The sequence below is a fragment of the Cucumis melo genome, chromosome 2, assembly GCF_025177605.1.
Source record: "Cucumis melo cultivar AY chromosome 2, USDA_Cmelo_AY_1.0, whole genome shotgun sequence".
NCBI classification, from domain to species: Eukaryota; Viridiplantae; Streptophyta; class Magnoliopsida; order Cucurbitales; family Cucurbitaceae; genus Cucumis; species Cucumis melo.
This window is the reverse complement of record NC_066858.1, coordinates 25,405,865-25,429,071: the sequence shown is the minus strand read 5'-3', so window position 1 is coordinate 25,429,071 and position 23,207 is coordinate 25,405,865. Positions and strand designations below refer to the sequence as shown.

Sequence of the window (23,207 nt, the reverse complement as noted above, 5' to 3'; positions counted from 1 at the left end):
TCACATGTTTTTTAGAGATTTTATTTTTTATTCCAAAACAACCTTCTCGTAAATTTCAAATATATGCAAAAACAAGTTCAAAATCGAGTTCAATATTTCGATCGATTCTCAATTTCTCTCGTTTACGATTGGTTTCTATTTATAATTTCTCTTGATTTATAGTTTTCATTTTAATTTTGTCTAGATTTTCTATCTCCTCTCTATTTCAGTTTTAGGGTTCTGTTTTTCTTATCGATGATTTGTAACTTTGCAAGTAAAATTTCTACTCGCTCGATTGTTGATTTAAAATGGCGGATCTTTTTCAGTTACAGTTTTTTCTTCGATGATGTTACTGTTATCCTTTGAGTGGTTTTTTAGTATATCAACGATATTGCTATTATCCTTTGGGTGTAACTAAAATTCTATGCATTTGTATTAAAGTTTTATATATATGCAAGTCAAGTACTCTTAATAAGCATCAGAAATCGTTAAATACCAATATAACTTTTCAGAAGTCAATCATATAACGATCATACGACAATCATATGTGTCGGTCATACGTCAATCATTTTTCAACTCTCTATTTTTTTGAAGTCAATCATAGGAATTTACACCTCTTTATTTTTCATCTCCAACTATTATAAGTAGTTGAAGTCCAATTTTAGCACATATCTAAGTTTGAATATTCACTTTTATACTTGAAAGTTTGAAGGTGTAGTTATAATTATTATCGTACTTTAAAAATACTAACTATGACAATAGATTTTTAGACTTTACGACTCTCATCTCAACCAACAACATTGCCTCTTTCAAAAATTTCACCCAAAAAACAAAAAAGAAATGTAAAAACTTTCCTTTTCATTTTATGTCTCGTTCTCGTTGTGTTATATGATTCAATCATAGTGAATGAAAACGACCTCTTCCTCCATCTAAATCACCTTCCAACATCCAACTACCTAGAAAATACATGTTTCTAAGAAAAGAAAATTGCGAAGAAAATACACGTCCACGTTTAACTATAGAAAAACATCTAAACTTTGTAATCCATTAAAAAAAAATAAGAATTATTATAGTTTTAAGTTAATATAGTAAAGTTGTAATAATATATGTCTATAGCAAGAGATGTTTAGATAATTCTTTTCCCGGTCCAAACCGATCTCTTAAATGTTGTGACAACGGTGATGAAATTCAATGATTAAACTAAGCACATTAACTTTAGAGTTTTGCAGCGGAGTTACCAAAAAGAAAAATTTATTGATATGGATGATTGCTTCCAATTTTTTTGAAAATTCTTTTAACCATTCTTTCGTAGTCTCTTAGACTTCTCATTATATTTGATTTTACTTCACTTGCGTATCTCGACTATCTATATAATTCAAATCTCACACTCGCTTGTATTGTATGGTAACTTTAGTGACGTTAATTTTTCAATAGAGTTAAACTAACGTAACATTTAACTAAGAGAATAATATATATTATTTTGCATATGATAATGACATACAACAACAAAAAAATGTCATAAAACTTTTTTGCATCGCGTATCGTCTCATCTCGTCTTGGTTTGTGTTGGATTTGTTTCAAATTATTGAACGGTTTGTACTAAATTAAACTAAGTTTCTTTCTAATTAGTTTAAACTAAAGTATTGTGTATTAGTTGATTTATAATTTGTATTGTTTTAGCTAAAATATTGCAAACTCAATGCGCATCCGTTGGAGTGTGTTTATGTAATTGTGTAGTTACGTGGAGTTGTTGAGAAATTCAACTTTACTTAGTTTAAATATGTTATTTTTATTATTATTATTAGAAAATTTATTAGAAATGACTAAACATTTGAAAATATTTACAAAATATAACAAAATTTCATATTCTATCGATTATAGATATTAATAGACTTCTATCGATATATATCAATATCATTAAGAGACATTAATAATCTACAAGTCCATCAACGATATATCTAAAATTTTGTTATATTTTATAAATACGTTGGTTCATTTTGTTATATTTCAAAATATATCTTATTATTATTATAAAAAACTACTGATAAATATTTATAAAAGATAGTAAAATTTTAGTTTAGATTGGTGATAGACCACCAATAAACTTCTAATACAATTTATCAATATGACTAATAAAAGCATATCAGTGTCTATCAATGTCTATCATAATAAAATTTGAAATTTTGTTATATTTTATCAAATTTATCATTTTTAACAATTTCCTAATAAAGTTTTGGTCCATGCATGACGGACAATCTCTTAGGACAACATTATTGTGTATATATATAAATACTACATTTTTTAGCATTGAAAAACTACATAGGTATATATAATCGATAGATTTCGTATATAATCATTTACATTTAATTAGGTTTCCGAATCCGAAGACAATCATATTCAATTACAAGATTGTTTTATCATTTCATATTATATTAGAGACCTTTACTTCGATTAATTTTTTCCTAAGTTTGTTTATAGAAAAAATATAGTGCCTTCGTCTAAATGTTCGACCATTAGATGCATAATAAATGATGCACATGGAAGTGTGTTTTTGTTTTAAATTTAATTGGGTCATTTGTCGATTTTAAACATAAATATTTGATAAATTTTCAATATAGTGTTTTAAGAGAAAAACTTATATTTATTTTTAGATATAAATGAACTTTTAATTTAATTTAAATAATGTAGAATATTCAATGTCATGATGCCCTCAACAATGTCATCAAATTGAAACCTCACAATTTCAATCTCAGACTTAAGGTGTTTGTTATTAATGTGGGCATTAAATCAAACTATATATATATCGATGAGCTTATAGGGATTTTCTTTCTATGAATCAGCAAAAAAACAAACAGATTATAGTGTTAATTGTAATTATACTTTTAAACTTTCAAGTTTTGCATAAGGTTTAAAATTAAGACAACAGTCAATCTTACAATAAATCGTAAACTTCGAACTCCCAAAATGATTACTAATAAATAAAACAAACCCTTATACCTTTAGAAAAGAATTTTTTTTTCCTTCTTTATCATTAACAGAGGTACGTGAATTAAAATGGTGGTATGTAGTAAAATATTAGTCATAATTCGACGATATGAATAGAATTTAAAATAGACTTTGGAGTAAAGTTGATAAGGTATAAAATCGATGTTTTTTAACGGTAAAACCTACAAACTTTTTGAGTCAAACAAGAATATGAGTTCAGAGCTTCCTACTTCTCTATTCCACTTGCAAACTTCTTAGACCAAACACACCTTTTAAGGATATGTTTGGTTCCCAAGTTCAATCAGTGGTTGAGGTTACTATAATTCCCTCCATGTTTATGAATTTTCAACTATATATAATTCATACTATGTCGAATTCCTATTTATTTTCGTATTCTAATTATTATTTATTGTCACATATGTTATAATTATAAAGTATGATAATCATCTTAGGTATCAAATATCGCTAATGTAAACAAAACACATTGAGTTAGACTCCATCTAAAACGACATCGTGGTGGCAACACACACCAACACACACTAATCCAACAAAAGTATCATTATTGTTAGCTTTATGCTTGAATCTCTCTATTGTATAGAAATAAAATTTTGTAATTTCAAGTTGACTTTCGTCTCTAACATTCCACGTGGCAAAAACATTTTTAAATAGGTTAATTTTTAATCAACAATTCTTTTCTTTTTAATATTAAAAAAGAAAAAAGAATAGCATAATCTCATGTGTTCTCATTTATTTAATTTCGTAATGATGAAACAAAGGTAACATGGGTAAACAAAAAACATACATAAACACAAGGATATTAATGTAGTCCAAAGAGTTGCACCCATTGACCCCCAAAATAACAACCAATTAATTGTATGCATTTCAATTTTCAACCTAATGTTTCCACTTAATCATTACCATAATACAAATCTTGACTTTCATTAAAAAATTAAGCTTATAATAACAAATAATAATAACTTAACTTCAAGTCAAACTATAATGTCATCTTACTCAAATCGACATGTGTTTATTATTATTATTTTGGGAGACACATAATTAAGTAAAATCTCTAAATTGGACACTAACTAGTGGAATTACTAATGTAATTTGACCTATTAATTCTTCATTTGTCTTCCACCACAGGTTGGGATTAACTTCATTTTTACATACTTACCCTTCAATTCGATAATGTAACTTTCAACTTTTTTATTTCTCTTGATTAAAAAATATGTATAATATGTAAAGTTATTTTAGTTCTTTTTATATATTTCAAAATTAACTTTCAAATTTCATATAAAATTAACATTTAGAATCGTGTGCGATTTCGTTCTAGATTATCGAGGCATGTTTTTATGATTTACTATATATCAAAAATTCTAAAAAAATATATATATATATAATCTACTTTAAAATACTTCAAAAACATTTAGAGTAGTACTTTAACTTTCTTAAATATAGTATTTTTTTTTTATGTACAAAATATAAAGTTTAAAATATTTTTTTGGTATGTTTGATTTTAACCAATGTACCTCTATGACACAACACTAAAATTACTTTTCAAATTACTCTCCAAAATTAATGTACTCCAATTTGTTTTTTACCCCTCACTAGAGCCACGAAGCATAGGATGGACCTTCTAATTGGACTAGGCAGCGAATTTGTCAGAGCATTTATGGCTCATGCTTGCATTTATTTGGTCAGGTTCAAAATTTTACTTTGGGAAAATTTTAATGTCTCTTCTGATATTTTTAATAGATAGATGAACTACTTCTTTAATTATTTTTAATATATTTCTTTGTTTTGATGAGAATTTTAAAAATAAAAATACTTAAAATAAACTTTAAAAAACAATGTTTAAAGTAAGTTGACTTAAGTCAACCACGTGAAAACAAACTTTTAAATATTTAATTTTAAGGGATCGTTTTGGTCCTAGGATTAATTAGTATTGGATTGGGTTAACTTAACCTTTGTTTGGGTGAAGTGTTATCGTAACCCTTGTTTTAGGGTTATCATAACTACTTTTTTCTTTCTCTCTTCTTTTTTTCAACTTCTGGTAATCATATTTCTTCAACTCTTCCATAAAACTATCCTTTTAAACTCTTCTCCTAAACATATGTTATGATAATACTAATTTTATCATAACATTAACCTTTGATAACTCAATTCTTCCCTCCAATGACTCATAAAATATTTAATAATTAATCTCTTTATAATTTGTACAGAAAAATTGCACGATCAATACAAACTTTTATAAAAAAAAATACTCTCGAGAAAAAGTTGTCAAACATATAACGTATTTTTATTTTAATATTGTTTTTTTTTTTATTGAAGACAATAAAATGAATTATTTTTTTTTAAATATTTTTTTTTCCTCTAAATCATTCCAAAGTGAACCAAAATGAGAAAGAAATTAAAAAAAAGAAAAAGAAAAAGAATAAATAGAGTGAGAGAAAATAGTAATTTTGTCATAAATTTGATGTATTAAGAGAAGGGGAGAGAGAAATAGAAGGAAGGAGAAGAGGTGGGAAATTGGAAAGTGACGGAACGTGAAAATTCCTTGGAAGGAATTAGAAAGGAGAAGCCGAAGGGATTTTGGGTCCACAAAATCAGGAGTGTGAAAAAGCACAATATCGGCCCTTTTATAACAATACTTTACTTTCTTACACACCCTCACGGGACCATTTTCCTTTAATTCCTTTTCATATTTTCTCAAGTAATCCCTTTTCTTTTTGTTTTTTTTTTAACTAATCCCGAGTAAGTTCTCGAAACTATATCTCCTTTTTATTACTATGTATTCTTATTTTATATAGTTAAAATTACAATAAATTTTAAATTCTACAAGTGAATAACATTGTAAGAAGTATATTTATTATGAACGTTAGAATTCATAAAAATATTTAAAGAAAAAAAAAGAAAAAGAAAAATAAAGTTTTTAAGTTTAGTGACCGTATCGTATTTGATATTTTAGATTTTGAAAATGAAAACCTAAAAACACTTTACTTTTTAAATTCTTCTTTTGTTATTCATTCTATCAATGTCTTTTAAAAAATCGTTTTTGTTTTTAGAATTCAGTTAAGAAGTTAAATCTTTTATTTAAGAAACATAAAAACTATGGTAATGAATTTAGATGAAATAGAAATTAAAAAAAAACAAACAAAAAACCAAATAGTTACCAAATTTTGACTTAGAAACCAATATATGGAGCTTTGCTTAGGCATTTAGGGTGCGTTTGGAGGAGGGAAAGAGTTATGGGGAAAAATGGTTATAATAATCTTAGGAGTATGATAATTCTAGGATTATGATAATCCTAGTGTTATGATAATATGTGTTTGGGAGAAAGAATATAAAAGGTAGTGTTATAATAGTATGTGTTTAGGGGAGGGATTATGACAGTAGTATTATAATAATATATGTTTGGGGGAAGGATTATGATTGTAGTAATTTAAAAAATAATAATAGAATTTAGATTGAGTTATTCAGATAGAGTAATGTAGAGTTATAAGAAAGTAAAAGAGAGGACAAGATAGAGTTATTTAGGGATAGGATTATTTATCCTAATCTTTTTCTCCATCCCATCCCAAACACACCCTTAGTTTCTTCGAGGAAAAAACCAAAATGATTACTCAACAAAACGTAAATAGCTATCAAATAATAAAAAAAAAAAAACTAAATGATTTACCGAACAAAACTTAACGCAATTACTTTTTTAGCTTTCAAAATCAATATCTAGAAGTGATTGTTATAACTTTAATCCTTTTCTAAAAATGAGTAAATAGTAATGAAAAGAGTTGGTGAGAGGTCAGCTTTGGCAACCTGCTTGGAAACAAAGCCCATAAAGTCCAATTGGTCCAACTCTAAACTTTGCTCAATGCTTTTAAGTATAGTGCAGGTCACATTCATCCATTCTACCTCTTGCCCATGTGGTCCTCTCTCTATTTACTCATTCAAGAGCCCAATCATCGATACACAAATCATAATTCATTCATTCATTCATTCTTTCTTTCTTTACCTAATTATCTCATGGATTCAAGCCTTTTAATTTGTTTTGCATTTCCAAATTCAGCTTATCAATCTCATCTTTATTCTTCTCTACTATGTTTTCATTGAAGAGAATATTGTAATCCTTTCCATCTCTCTCACTCCCCATCTCAAAGGTGGGATGTCTTACTCCATCAAAACACTCTTTTTTCAAAGGCTAGGAAATGCCGACATTTCCGTTTAGTTCAATTGTCTTTAATCAAGAGATATGATGTTCAAATCTCCTTTAGTTCGACTCTAAATAATAAATAGTCATACTATGGGTATTATTTATGAGAGTTTTATTAGACCATGAGGGCTAAATTATAAGTTACTCCAAATCATAGGACTAAAATGTGAAAATTCTTATGAATAAGCAAATTGAAAAGTTTGTTGAAGGTTGCACAAGGTTAGATTCAAAGTCCACGGGTATTAGGAAGAGGCATATGGAAGTGCACGTTAAAAAAAATCAATGTTGAAGCCTCAGGGTTTTGGTATAACAACCAAGGTCGATGAATATATACCAATCAGTAAACAATAACTCACTGGCACTCTGTAATTAACCTCGAGAGCTATAAACGTCCTCGATATAGTTTTGTTGTTGCATGTAATCAAATGCATAGGTTAAAGGACAAATGCTTATAAATTCAACCACCTAGGATGGAAGGGTAAATAAATAATCTAAAAAGGAGAGTATTAACCTTACTTATTGTGCACTTAACTAAATCAGTCAAACATCGTACTAACATAAGCATCAAAGTGCAGTAGGCGAAAGTAGACAAAAGTTAACTTTGTATATCTCCAACTAGACAAAAGAGAAGTGGGTCGAAGGTAGAAGAAATTCGTGCACAACAAAGTTTAAGTAGTTAGAAAAATAAATTCTAAATCATTATCAAGCATGGTCCAAAATCCTTTAAAATTGACATCTCTAACCTCCTAACTATGATAGTGCCACACTTAATTCAATCATACTTATTTCATAACATCATTTACATGTTTGAAACCTTATAAAATATGAGGTAGTTAGAAAAATGATTAAAACCCAAGTGACATAAAATAATCTTTTTGATACTACTAATAAAGCTAATTATATTATATGCCTTAATTTTAAAGAATAAACGAACCATCAAATATTTTTGTGGAGGAAATGTAATATTGTTTATCACCCGTTGGAAATATGAGGCAGAAAGTAATTAGACTTAGTGGCATAAAATTAAATGATAAAAGGGATACTACAAATTCCAATCATAGATGTTGTGTGTAGTCACATTCCGGAATTTAATAATTCATTATCTTTACACGAGTGTGTGGGGCGAGAAATTCAATGATAAGATATTAATATATGAAAAATACGTGACACTCAAAAAATAAAAAAAATAATAAAAATGCATTGCTTTTTAATTATTTGGGGTTTGATGTAGAGAACTAATTGGAATGTGAAATTTATTTAAACAAACAATTTGTTTGAATTAATTAGGAACCTCTCTTTGATATTTTTCATTTGGTTAAATATCTTGTTATTATTTGAAAATTAATCATAGTAAAGAGTATACTTTGAATTCTATTGATGATGGAAACGGATAAACTTATATCATTGTCTATCAATACTGTTGATAGAAGTATATCAGTATCTATCTATATCTAATATTGATAAAATTTAAAATTTTACTATATGTTGTAAGTATTTTGTCAAATTTGTTATTTTTTATAATTTTCGTTGTTGTAATGTGTTATTACATTTATTATAATCATACATAGGTTGTAATATACGCTGCATTGAATTTCATAGTGTATCATATTCTATGTCCTATAATAATAGTGTACGAGGATTTTATAAGACATATCACAATTAAGTTCAATTGCTTTTATTTACTTTATCTTGTTTTGCTTCCATGTTTGTTTTATAGTAAAAAAAATGTTTTATTTATATGATTCAACTCTTGGAATAGTATTTAGAAAGCATGTTTATTTTTTATTTTTAAAACTTAAAGTCTATAAATACCAATTCTTTCTATTAATTTTATGTTTTATTGGTTGCATGTTAGAGTTGTTTTTCAAAAATTAAATATAAGAAATTGTTTTTGTTTTTAAAGATTCACTAAAAATTTAAATATTTATGAAGAAAATTGAAGATTATTTTTTTATTTATTTATAAATTCAAGTTCAAATAATTAAGAAATAGACCTTAACTTTTAATATTAGCTCGTAAGTATTTAGAGCAATATAATAACGAGATAGTTACAAATATAGTAATTCGATTCAAGATATTAACACATATAGTAACATTTTTAAGAAACTACAAAGATATCAAAATTTGTCAAAGTCTATTAATGATAGAAAGTCTATTATTGATAGATCATATTGCAAATATTGATCTTTCGTTAATAAATTATTATAGAAGTTTCTTTAATTGATCTATCACGGATAGATTTTGCTATATTTGCGAATTTTTATAATGTTGTTATATATTTAATTATTATTTTTAAAATTCTTTTATCGATAAAATCATATTTAAACCATAATTTTGGAATAACTTTAAAGAACAAGCTGAATTCATTGAATTTAAACCATAATCCCAAATGATCCAATGTCCGTTTTTCAAACTAAAGGGAACGATACTATAAGATATTTATCAACCATTCATGATTGAATCCTCAGCATCATTGAGGTACATTTAACCTCTAAAATACTATATATAAAAAAATCTAAATCGAATTTCGCAGCAAATACAAATATAGTTCGATCATAATTGTCTCGATCACCTACTTCTATGTTTACAAACCAAATAGGATTATAAGAATCAACGAAATATAATGATACGTCGAGTTCTTATATTCAATTACATTCGATGAAAATACGATAAATTTTATATTTTGTTGGATGGTCATCTGATCTAATTCCACAACCACTCCCCCAGTAGTATTCATTTTCTTAAAATTATTTTTCTTGGTAAAATTTTATTCTACTGACATAAAATAGATGCAAATATTTTTTTTAAAGATATTAAATTAATATATGAAGAGTGAAAATCGAATCTCTTACTCTAAGATATGTAAATTTCAATTAAGCTAGGTTTATTTTGATTTGAACGTGAATGTTTCATGGTTGTGTTTTCTTGACGATGATCGGTGGGCCTCGATCAAAATGTTTATTTAGAACCCCATAAAACCAATAATAATACAATATCAATTGAAAATATTCCACATCAATTTTTAACTCTCTTAATTATTGTTGAATATAAAATAAACATAGAGCCGCCTTCATGATGAACAAGCGATTTCGGTTATTTGAGGACACAAATTTGGATTTCTCTTACTTATTTTATATAGTTGTTAGCGATTAAATTGACCGTTCTAATTCATACATATTTTTAAACATAACAAAATGAATTAAAATATTTTTAAAATATATAACATTTTTAGATTCATCAGATAATTTTTAGTGTCTATACGCAAAAATCTGGTTTTTTTTTACTATATTTTATAAGCTTTTTCATTATTTTATCATTATAATACATAGTATAAAAAGGTGTTATCCACGTTTGCACAACTCTATATATATGCATATGCACATGCACATACGTGGCATGAATAAGGACGTTGAATTAACAAGTGTCTTGATTATCGAATGACAAATAATATTTTGTTGACAAGTCCAACTAAAAATGAACCGAGCGAAGGTAATAGATCTCAACCTATGCTTTAAACAATATCATAATCGAATAAGAAATAATCTTAACTTTAATCTTTAAAGTCTCACGTACAAAATTGTAATAGCAAATATAGGTACCGAAGATATAAAATATAAACAATTTCAAACCAAGATATGGATAAGAACCAAACTTTTAACAATTTATCACTAATAGATCATACAAATCTATCAATTAAAAGAAGTTTATTATCGATAGATTTTACTATATTTTAATTTTTTAAATATTACTATACACTTTATTATTATCAAAATTGTTACTGCCTGGAGTTACCCAATATTCATCGGTATTACTAAAACGACGTAGAGTTCGAGCCCAATGAAGGGTTGGGCTCCATAAAGGCCACAGCACCGGCCCATGCCACTAAGAGGCCCAAAATTGGGCCGGATCTTGCGCGGTATAAAACAGAACACCGCGGGATTGGAAGAAGGCTCCAAAACGTAATGGAGGAGAACGAGACAAAGTCCGGTTCCGAGGAATTGCAGGACAGTAATTGTTCGTTCGTTTGGGATGAAAATTCTCAGCTGTACTTCCATTCCAGGTTTCTTTAACTATACTCTCATATATCAATTTCGTTTTGCGAATTTTTCATTGCCAAATCAACCAGCATTTCCGAAACAGTCTTTTTGAGATTGAAATTTGCTATTTCAGAAGTTCAGATGATTCAAACGAACATGTTAAGATAGCTTAATGGCAGAGGTTTTGATTGAGGAGTAATCTTATTGTTCTATAATTTGACATCACAAGCAATTCGTAGTAATTTTGTTGATTTTCTAGTTTAATAGATATCGATTTGATGTACTGATAAAAAACATCTGCCATGCATCGAACTGTTAGATGCTGAGTATGGCGGTATCTTTACACAGTTTCTTCTATCTTCTGAGAAATTTTTCCTGCTGTTACTCCATTATTTGTTCCTGTGAAAGAATTTCGCAGAATTTCAATATTTCTGCTTCAACGTTGCCATTTCAACTTCATTTTCTACTGCTAATTGTTACTTACTTGCTTTACTTCGAATAGTAGTGGATTTTATCACGATCCTGTTGCCGGTTGGTATTATAGCAGTCGAGATGGTTCTTATTACAAATTCGAAAATGGAAGCTATGTGCTTCTTCAGTTGAACGAGGTATCCTATCGCAACTTGGCTGTTTATATGGTCATTACTTATTACTGCCTTGCATATTCACTGTGATCTTCTTTCGTTTTGATTTGATATGACTGTAAATAATTATTGTTCTTCGAACATCGTAGCAGGGTGAAGAATGTAAGACGTATCCTGATAATCCATTTAGCGAGGATCACTTTTCATTTGAGGCCGCTGAAACTGATACTTCTAAATGCAAAGGAAGGGATGGTGACGGACTACCATTAGGTTTGTTATCAATGCATGTAATGTAAACGTTATTCTGCCAACTACACTGCAGCTGCTTTGTTTTCAGTGATACAAAGTTTAGCTGTTAACAAAGAGCTGCCAATTCTTTTATATTTCTGTCCGATAGACGTATAATTGATTACAGTGTCAAATGAGGTTTCACATATCTGGTTTGTTTGGACCAGTACCGTGTATGCTATGGATAACCGTTTAATTATGCATCTTATATTGATCAAGACATTGTTATTAATAAAATGCCTCGCGAGCCATTACTTTGCAAATGTGATTGTTTAATATCTTTGTTAAACTAGATTATTGGATCAGACTTTTCCTTTTGTTAAATCCTTGACGTATATTCCATATTTATACTACACTGGGCATTGTAGATCTCTTTATTTTGACTCGTGAATCTGTATCACTGTTGTTGCATGTATGCCTACTACTTGCCATGTTTAACCGATCTCAAATGGTAGATATTCCCAAGTTCTTGATACTCCACTGCCATTTTCTGCAACACCGTTGATACTGTTGCTTTAATGACTATGCTTTCTGCAACGTCTCTCTAGTTGGTTGTGATGTGCATTTAAGGGCCCTTGCTTGATGGATGTAGGATAATTATAACATATACAAAGGAAGCTTTATTTGTTCAACAGCTCTTGATGAAGCCAATGCTGTTTTTAGTCCTTAACTAACAAACAATTTCCCTTTTTTTTTTTTAATTTTTAACAGGAGAAATAGCGGAGGGCGTTGATGTTCATGAGCACGAGAATCCTCCCACATCTTTGTGGTATACTATATTTGGATGAGATGTTAATTTTAGTTTGTGGCTGTTTTTTGTTCTCTCTTTCATATACACTTTCACATTTTTAGGTTAGAAGATACGCTTATTGATCTTTTTTTGTCCGGTTATTCCAATTCAGAAGTCTTAGCCACTAATGACAGCATCTCTCCTTCGCCTTCAACAACTAATGATGCTAATAACTTTCAGTCATCAAGTGATGGTGTGTTCAAACTCTTCTCTAAAAGTTGAGACAGGAGTTTCTTGATTTTTTTGAAACCAGAATGACTTTGGTTGTGGTTTAGGCTATGGCGATACTCATAGTATGCAAGGTGAATGCTTCCAAGATGAAAGCCATGCAATCATGAATTCTAGCGAAAGAGTATTAGATGGAGGTATAATAGAACTTCAGTAGTTGCTAAAGTAATCTACTATTGTGAAACTAAAATGATTTTGTCTGTGTTTTAGGCTATGATGATACTCTGAAGATGGAAGGTGAATGGTTCCAAGAAGAAAATCACACAGTATTGAATCCAACAGAAAATGCATCAGATGGAGGTAATATAACTCTATGAATTGGCAACCTGGTTTCACGTTTGGGGTCAATTACTTTTTAAGTATGCTAGCCTTAGGAGTGTTGCGTGTGCCATTTTTCTTTCCATAGTAAAATATTTGGCAACTTCGGTCATATTTTAAATGCTTCAGTCATTTACTAGTCTAAAAATCTTTTGTCAAAGATGATGTTTATGATGCATTAGTTATCAGTAAATTTTGCAATTAAAGAATATGAACAACATTGTTATTAGGCTTGTAGAAAGATGCATGAATGATTCGTTTTACCATCAGCATCATGCTCGTGATTGAATAGTGAAATGCTAAGCTAGCTTACATTTTCTAAATTCATTTTATATTTATTGTTAGTTCGTTTTCAATGTTGATATACAGTTTTATGTCCAATCAATTAAAACTTTACTTCTTGTGTTCTATTAATCAACACTTTTTTGTAGAATACTAACCAACATTTTAACATCGTAGATGACATAATTTCAATTATTAAACATTATTTGTTCATTCTTGTTATGTGTATAATGTTATTAATGGACATACATGATTAATGGCCTCACATAAGGAATACTATTTAATAAGTTTAGCAATGATACAATATATACTTCGGGTTAAGGACTGGATTTTGATTCTTTCATCTCTCAACTTTTATTGCTTCACTCATGTAAATTCTCCTTGTACTTTAATTGCTACATTCTCACATCACTCTCTGCCATTGGGATTTTTTTTTCTTTTTTTTTAAATAATCCTATTGCACCCTGCCTTTTTGTAATTTCATTTATCCAACTACTTGATATCTTCTGTTCTAGTACCAATTATCCTTGTAGAAATAAAACAATTAAATTGATCACAAGGCTAATGGCCAAAAAGGACCTAATAAACAATAAGGCTTTCCAAATTCTAATAATCATAGATAGATAATAAACTTTGCAAGTTGAGCACCACCAAGAAGCCATATGTTGTACAAGTATGACCAAGAGAATCCTTGATGTTAAACTTATTTCTGGGGAGTCTAAGGTTCCTCTCCTTCCAAAATTTCTAAAAAATTGCTTGCTGCTCTCATCCAGTGGACTTTAACATTGCCCTTCAAACTTGTTACCAATTATCATACCTTTTGAAATTTTGGTACCTGGTTACGTTATTGCTTCATGCTACGGCCACTTCTCTTCTCATGTATGTAATCTCTTGTAAAACTTCACGGGGTGATTGAAAGGTGCTTTGTGCCTTAAATATATTATCATTGATAATCTCATTCATTTTATTATTGTGAGGATGATCATTATTATTATTTTCTGAAGGTGTGTCCACGGATGAGGATAACTGGATGGCCCAGTATGGTCAAGTCACTAATTATGAGGAAGCAATTCCCAAACTCTCTGTTGTGGATATCTGGGACTGGTCAACGGTCTCAGAGTCGAAAACAGGAGGAAAGGGGAAGGTTATGAGGTTGGTTGGAAGACTGGCGAAGAAGTCTGCAAAGCTTCATCCTTCGGTATCTTCAAATGGCACTCTTTTTAAAACAGCTCCAATATCTGAAGTGCATTTAGATTTGGTTCGAGTTGCAACGGGTAAGAGAAATGTTTCCCCAATATATAGCTCATTTCTTACCATGTTATGACCACCCGAAATTACTTTCAGGGAGAATCTACAAGTTACATAGTGCTAGTAAGAAACATTTGGCGTCCATGTCAATTTTTGATTCATCCAACCCTACAAAAGATTGGGGTTTCCCTGATTTATTAGATAGGCCAACTGATCTTGCTAATAACGAAGCAAAATTTGCAATCGCGGTTAGCACGGCTGCACCTACATTGTTAGATAATCTCTCCGCTGCTGGAAAGGTAAACTTTCTATTACCAAGCAAGTCAAATATCTCGAGTTTCACATGTTCTGTTACAAGCCGCAAAGCTTGACCTCGAATACAAAACTTGTGCGAAGAATTTACAAGTTATTGAACTCTTTCTTATTAATAATGCTTGATCGTTTTACCTGATCTTCACTTATTTCAAAGTTACATTTTTACGATCTCAGTGTTCAAACCAAAATCAATATAGAGACAGAGCTGCTGAGAGAAGAATCCTTCATGGTGGTTTCGGGGTTGGTCCTGGGCAGAAGAATTCAGCTATCGATCGTGAAGATTTTACATCATCACCTCCTCCCGAGACCACCATCGTTGAAGCCTTGAATATTTCATTTGGAGCTGGTAGTTACGCACAAAGAATCTTGAAAAGCATGGGCTGGAAGGAGGTCTGTCATAACTCTATCCTTTCCTCTTTTCTGAACTCGTTTGAATGATTCTTCGCTTAGTTTCTGGGCGCATATTGGTGTGTTTGGGATTAATTTTCACATGACGAAAATGATTTTCAAAATCCCCATTCTTCTTAAATGTTGAAATTGATTTTCTGATAATTTTGGAATCACTCCCACTAAATCTCTCACCTTTTTTATTTTCTTAAATAATAAATTAATAATACTTACGAAATACAGAAAATTTTGAAATCTACTGATAACAAGGCTAATAAATAAATTTCTATCACTCCCTATTAAATGTCTAATCTAAAATTTTGCCATATTTTGTTAAATTTACCTTCTTTTTTTTTACCATTTCTCTAATATAAAACTATTTTTGTGATTATGTAATAATTTAAAACTTAAGAATCAAATATCAATAGCTACTCCAACCAAACATCAATTAACAAAATACTGAATTGTAATTCTGACAGGGAGAGGGTCTTGGCAACAGCACGAAGGGGGTGGTGGAACCACTCCAAGCTATTGGAAATGTAGGAAACGCTGGATTAGGCTGGCCTCAAGGAACTAAAAGACTTGACATCAAGTAATTACTCCTCAATTAATTTGATCTATAAAATATCATTTATCTTCCACCCCACATTTGATAGATGTTTCATTCCTATAAATTATGACCGTGGAACCAAAAAAAAAAAAAGTAGTAAGGATAAGGAATCAAAATTAAAATTTGTCCTCAATTTTCAACTGTTAAGCAGAGCCGAGTTAAAATGGTACAATTTACAGGAGGAAAATAGTTGAGTTGATTAGATGCAAAATTATGAAAAACTATTATGATACGGTATGGTCTCTCTCATCTCAGCATTCAGCATCGGCGGAAATGATCATCTCGTCTTTGGGCAGCTGGGGATTCTCGGTGGGTGGGGAAACAGCCTTATCCTCAACTATTGGGCTCTTCGGCTGTTGTTGTAAAGTTTCCCTCAATGTTTGAATCTCGCGTTCCTTCTCTGCTAGTTTCTCTTGCAAAACAATAACCTGAATATATTCCATGTAGCAAAAGAAAAAAAACCATGATGATGAATATTAAAACCACTACTACTACTCGCAAATATATAAGGAGCGAGACATATATACCAATTCGTTTGATCTCTCAACGTCATTTGTCAGCCCTTCCATATGGTTCTGCAAGGCTGCACAAAGTCGAGGTGTTCATATCATTTTAGCATTAGAAAATTGCAAATGGTGAAGTGTCTAATATCATGCTAATCATCTGGCTAGTTGATGAACACTAATTTTCTATTTTCTACCAAATACGGAACTAAACCTTTGAAAAGTAAATCTATAAACCCTGAAATGTAAAAAGAAATAAGGATTTAGTGATATTTTTAAAACTAAAAGCTAAAATGTAAAAGAAAGGGATAAAAGCCTCAAAAAACAAAAAAATCTAACCGTCGTTTATATATTTTTTTCTGAAACTAGATAAGGTTTGTTTCCGTTTTTAGAAACTAAAAACAAGCCAATTTTAAAAACCAAGATTTAAAATTTTGGTTTTTTTCGAAATTTGGCAAAAACATTCAAATAAACATGAGCAAGATAAGAATCATGGTACGAAATGAGAAAAAAAATAGGTTAAACTTAAAATAAAAAAGAAAAAGGAAAAAACGAGATGATGGCTCACGTTTATTATTTTTAGCTTTTGAAATTAAGTATATAAATTACCCCTTCACCTCTAAATTTCTTATACTATTACATACTTTTTACCAATGTTTTAAAAAAATCAAACCTAATTTTAAAAACTAAAAAAATTGTATTTAAAATTTATCTCTGTTTGTAGATTTTATTCACTTCTATATATATATATATATATGAAAACCATGTTGAGAGAACCAAAAGAAACTACAAATTACAACAAACAAACTTATTTTTTGCTTTTAAATTTTGACTATATGTTCATTTTGAGTAGGGTGATTCCAAGAATAAATTTTAAATGCATAAAACAAAATCCGATAACCCGGTCTTCATAAACTTATAAATAGAAAAAACCGAGAGAATCATGCAGCATCAGCAGCAGCACAAACGGGTGGGGAATTCAATATTTCGTGAAAGATGACACTGACCTTCGTACTGAATTCTAAGTTCTGTATTTTGAGCTTTCTGCGACGCCAACTTCATTCCCAACTCATGCATCTGCAGTTGAGGGTGAGTTAAAAAGGATCAAAACAACTATGAGACCAAAACAATTGATCATCTCACCCAACAAGAAAACACCTTGACTTGAAAAAAAGAAGAAAATTATACCAAAGAACAAGAGGGGCATAGAAAGATATAGCACACGTTCACGTAAAAATCACCTAACTCTTAAACATGTTTTTAATCACTGAAAATTAATTTAATTCAACACTCCTAAATAAAATTTTCCTACATTCAAAATTAACAAACATTAAAGCAATTTTAAAAACAATAACCATTTTAGAATCACTCCTCCCTGAAATTAGATGGTGAAGTAGTGAAAATAGAAATGTAAGATGCGTGGTCGAGAATAGCAATGAAGTGAATTTTTGGCTATACAATACCTTTCCTTCAGCAGCTTGATTTCCTATCTCCTCATTTTCCTCTTGCAGGGTCCTGCATTTAGCCATCAACATTTTACCCATTTTGCTCGATGGAGTAAAGCTGACTGCGGCAATGTTATCTTGCAGCTCCTTCACTTTTTTGTCTTTCTCTTCAACCAAATTCTGCACGTCATGAGAATAATAACACTCATTCAAAAAGCTTGACTACGAGATGCCAACACTCAGATTCAAGAAGTTTATGATTAATTGTATGTGCATATAATGAAAATATAATTGATGAGAAGACCTAATCTTTGGGACCATAAATCAGGATATTGGGCCGAGAGACTACTTATCTATATAGTTTGTGCTCTCTTCCGAAAACTTTGTTGGGAAGAAATACCTATGTGTTTCCAAATTCTAGAAAAGCAGTATCTTAAAATTTGGGGTTTGGAGGTTTCGGTTTCCTCCTGCTGAAGCGACCTTTCCATTTCTCTTGTATTTATAGGATATAGCCAACGTCATGATCCATGTATATTTTGGTGGGGTGGGGGTGGGGGAAGAGGTCTAAAGAGAGGAAACAAACCCCTTGTAATTTATAACCCTCTTGGGAGTTCTATTGGGACAGATCCGGTGATGCGCTTTGGGATTCGGTTTTAATGGTTTCTTTTTTACCAGCTCTATCTCATGGTTTTAGATTGAGGTTCTCTCTAGAATAGGGTAGAGGGCACGTTTTTTCTTTTCTCAACGTTTCTTGAAGAACATTCGGTTTCTTACATAGGTGTGTGTGAACAAAACATGAAGAAAATGTTGAGATCATTAATACTCATATGATGGTTAGACATGTGGAAGATCCTCATCGTAGTTAAGATTTTAGACCATCTTGCATATAAAAGAAGGTATCAAAAATAGCAATTTTGGTAGTGCATGTGAAACAGACCTTCAGACGAGTAAACTCTTCATGAATTGCAGGATCTAACAATAATCTCCTTGCCTGTTGAAGTTAGTCAGTAGCAAGTTAGTAAAACTTGGAGACTAATGATTTCCAAACAAGTATGCAAAAGGTCTACGTCTGCAAACACAATGAAGCAATAATTGAAGTTCAAACAAATTATACAATTGATATGAAAATAGATATCAGCTGTCTTCATTCGAAGAGCTTCACCGACCACTCATATCCACCAGAACTTATTTTCTTAACAAAAGCATCATGTTTCAGGCATGACTCTAAAAACTTAAAATGTTGTTTACAAATCTTCAAGATAAGCATAGAAAAGATAAACAAATCAATATTTTGATTCAAACAATAATTATAGAAGGAAAAAAACATATTCGAAAGGCTATAAAAGTACATGAAAAGACTATAAATTCTGATGTATTGTTCTCAATATCCAATCTCAATAGTTAGTACTAGTTCACACTTCTACAAAAGTAATGATAACTAGTTTTGTTGTTACCTGCATTGATGGTGGCTTCAGCTGTGCTTTCAAGTCCCGTACTGCAGCCTGGATATATTAGCAAAATTGGAAAAGCATGATCTCGCAAGTACTTAGAGACAGAGTAATCAAAATTGGAACGGCAATAAAGAGTTTCAAAAATCAATCAGAAGGAAATTGTGAAACAAACTGAAAGTGGTAGGCAAATAAAGATGAAAATATCTGCATTGCACAAATCACTAGTAGCAGAATTGTTAGCGTCTGATATGAAGCCAAATTAATAATTACCGATGTAGAAGTTCTCTTCTTGATTAAACCTAGTGCTTCTAGATGTCAATAAAGAAGCTTCAAGGCATCATGTTCAATTGTTGTTTCTTTTGAGGAAGTGTCGCACAAAATTAAGTTTTCAAGTTAAAAATTTATCAACCCTATCACCAAAGGTGATCAAGTCCTATAAGTTAAAAATGAATGAAAATCATGCACGACAAACAAAATACATTTCATTCTTATTGCCTGAATACCTCACAACTAACATATTTCATGTTAGAAGCAATATAAGTCTAAAAGGAAAGAAATGCAAAACTTGCCTTCAACTCTGCAATCTCCTGCTCCCGTTTTGCAAGCGTGACAATAAAAGCAGCTTCTTTCTTCTTTGCCTTTTCTAGCTGAAAGACAAAGCACATATTACATTTAGCATGGCAAAATATCACATTCCTATGTTACAAAAGAGATCTACAAAACCAAACTTGGAATCATAATCAACAAACCTGGTCTCTTAGAGACTCCTCTGAGGACTTCAGTGATTGAAGATAATTGACCACATATTTAGGTTCTACAGAGAAATGAAGATTGTTTCAAGGACAAGTAATTCATATTGGATGACAAAAAAAAAAAAAAAAAAAACAGAGTTCAATAAGCTAACCAGGGGAAGTTCCAGAAGGAATGAAATTCTCATTCTGGAATGAAGAAATCCACTTCTGAATCTCAGACTTAGCAGTTTCAAGCTCTGTCTGAAACCAAAGTCAGTCTAGTAAGAAAGTAAACTATGTATAGGAGCATCCTTAAATAACACTAATGTAAACTTTTTTATAGGAAATGTTTCTATAAATAGTGAATATCTATCCAAATTCAATGTGAGAACGGTAGTAGGCTACAGATCATAGTAATTTGATTTCAACAATAGCATGAAAATATGTGAATAACGAATATCCACAATTACCAAATATTCAACGACTTCATTATGTTCAAGAGAACCGTGTCAATAGACGAGGCATCAGCTTTGACTCTAGAGTCCTCACTGAGGATTAATAAATTACAACAAAACATCTTTCTTCATCTATGAACAAAGAGTTTTACGGATGCAAGCATCTTACAAACCTTTTCTTGGAATTTACATATTCTTTAGTTTCTTTTGGACGATTACCAAGAGCCGTGGTTAGTTGACAATTTTTTTATTATCGCGACATAAGATTCGAGTAGGTTTTTTTTTTTCATTATCATTATTAATCAATAGAAGATAACGAAGAATAGATGTCTCTAAGTAAGCTCATACTACTCTATCATTTTAGGTCATATGTTCATTAAGTTTTAAAACATGGAGTATACTATTAAATTGGTAAAGTGCCGACTATCAAGAACTGAAAGACAAAACGACAGAATTCCTAACATTAGATTCGCAAGCAACTAATACAAAGATCCAAATGATCGAGGAGTGTCCAACCAAAACTAAGACATCTTCGCGAGAAAACTAAGCAAACGAGATGAATAGAGAAACACAGGCAAAGAAGAACGAAGAAGTGGAAAGATAACCAATAAACATACCCGGCATGTAGCAAGTGTATCCTCGCAGGTTTCAAGACTGCGCGCGAAGATTCATAATATATAAATTTACATAAGGAACTCGAAGGCACAGTTCCTTTCAACAATGCGCAGATAAGATATTTCGTAAACGCTTTATCAATCACTGCAAATGAGACAATACCTCTCACGAAGAGACAGAATCATTCTTGTCGCTACACCTGGAGCAGTTTCTTCCACTTTAGAGTTAGCCTACATTGAAGCAATTAGAGTTAAATAAACAAACTGAAGTTCAAAACAAACATTGAAGCTCAACACAAAAAACTAGCAAATCAGGTGAATATAAGGTAGAAATACCTTTTTGGAGCCAAAGAAGTCGTCCTCATCGTCTTCGAGATCGCCAAAACCTCTCTTATTCCCTACATTTCTCATAAACATAGCATTAAATCAGTAAACACAGGCCAATCTCACACCAACGATTCATTTCAAATAATGCGAAATTTCACCTGACTGCCTATTGTTATGCGTTCCATTAAAATCGCCTCCAAAATCATCGTCCTGGAGAAAATAAAATGAAGAAATCAAAGAGAAGCTATGAGAAACAAATCGAGTAAAAAACATACAGGGAGATGTGGAAGAGAATAAGAAACTAACATCGTCGAGATGAGCGTGCGACGCCATGGAATACAAACCCTAGGAAACTGAGCTTCTCGTCAGGAACTGCAACCAAAAAGCGCAATTGTTCTCTGCCGGCGATGGCGAGGAAAGGTAGCAGAGAACCGAGAGAACTAAATCCGAAAAGAAAGGGCGATGTTAACATTCATTCATAAACCCATATTTCATGAATCGTTCGGCTTTTTACTGTGGAGCGGCAGATTCATCCGATACTCTTTTCCCTCCATCTTTTGTTTCAAAGGCCGGGTTTTGGCCCATCAAGGCCCAAAATGTTTTAACCAAGCCCTGTTTAAGAAGTTCAACGGCCCAATGAAAAATCGAGACCATGAGCCCAACTAAACAGTTTTGTTTTCGAGTAATCAAGATAGATAGCAATTCTATGAATATGAATAATGATCAAGTATATACTAATATTTTAGAAAATTTACAAATATAACATAATTTATCGGTGAAAAACATGGTCGACTCCTATCATTGATATAATTTGAAAGATTTGGTTATATTTGCAATTTTTTTTAAATATTGCTATATACGTAATTATTTTTAATCTAATTGTTATATTTGAAAACATCTTTTTTTTCACTCTCTTGACCTCATCTTTCTCTCAATTTCCTTTTACTTTTATCTCTCCCAGTCTCGTTCTTACTCTCTCTTCTTGATCTCCTCTCTCACTTTCGATCTCCCATCACTCTTTTGTTATCTCACTCTTCACTATCATGCCCACTACTTCACGATGATCAATGATAACACGTCTCCAATGTTTTGATGGTCGATGACAGACGAAGAAAAAGGAAATTTGAGAATACAAAGAGAGCATAGAAAAAGGGTAGTTTTTTAATGTTGGTTGATGGATCCTTCTTCACAATATCAATACATTAAACCAAGCTTTAATAAAGCTCCCAATTCGTAAGCACTTTTGAATGTAATGGTAATTTTCACGGTATCTGTTATTTGTAATATTAAAGGTATGGTTTGTGCCTTGTGGACAACTATTCTCTATGGCATTGTATAGTTATTACAATGCCCTTCAATGTATGCTGTCCAAAACTAACCTTTAATAAAGCTCCTAATTCTTAACAACTTTGAATATAATGGT

The 23,207-nt window shown here is 30.8% G+C and overlaps 2 protein-coding genes across 5 annotated transcripts; one reads left to right on the top strand and one right to left on the bottom strand.

Moving 5' to 3' along the window:
* The first annotated feature begins 11,124 nt into the window (after nucleotides 1-11,124).
* Nucleotides 11,125-16,805, top strand: LOC103502387 (uncharacterized). Of its 4 annotated transcripts, none has more exons than XM_008466312.3 (12): nucleotides 11,125-11,231; nucleotides 11,711-11,816; nucleotides 11,942-12,062; nucleotides 12,792-12,849; nucleotides 12,933-13,063; nucleotides 13,146-13,235; nucleotides 13,309-13,398; nucleotides 14,703-14,972; nucleotides 15,043-15,245; nucleotides 15,436-15,651; nucleotides 16,128-16,240; nucleotides 16,514-16,805. In XM_008466312.3, exons 1-12 carry the CDS (start codon nucleotides 11,134-11,136, stop codon nucleotides 16,533-16,535), a joined length of 1,518 nt encoding a protein of 505 aa, XP_008464534.2. In that variant the 5' UTR covers nucleotides 11,125-11,133; the 3' UTR covers nucleotides 16,536-16,805. The 4 variants fall into 4 exon arrangements, with proteins under 4 accessions (XP_008464534.2, XP_008464536.2, XP_008464535.2 ...); XM_008466314.3 differs by having other exon boundaries at nucleotides 11,126-11,231; nucleotides 11,714-11,816; XM_008466313.3 differs by having other exon boundaries at nucleotides 11,132-11,231; nucleotides 11,945-12,062.
* On the bottom strand, nucleotides 16,362-22,307 carry LOC103502386 (FKBP12-interacting protein of 37 kDa). The gene is made up of 14 exons (XM_008466311.3): nucleotides 22,091-22,307; nucleotides 21,943-21,994; nucleotides 21,794-21,855; nucleotides 21,621-21,688; nucleotides 21,461-21,497; nucleotides 20,562-20,649; nucleotides 20,407-20,471; nucleotides 20,227-20,304; nucleotides 19,661-19,708; nucleotides 19,144-19,197; nucleotides 18,225-18,386; nucleotides 17,769-17,838; nucleotides 16,786-16,841; nucleotides 16,362-16,686 (listed from the first exon to the last, which is right to left on the bottom strand). The coding sequence occupies exons 1-14, from the start codon at nucleotides 22,115-22,117 to the stop codon at nucleotides 16,510-16,512; spliced, it is 1,044 nt and encodes a 347-aa protein (XP_008464533.1). The 5' UTR covers nucleotides 22,118-22,307; the 3' UTR covers nucleotides 16,362-16,509.
* Between the last annotated feature and the right edge of the window lie 900 nt (nucleotides 22,308-23,207).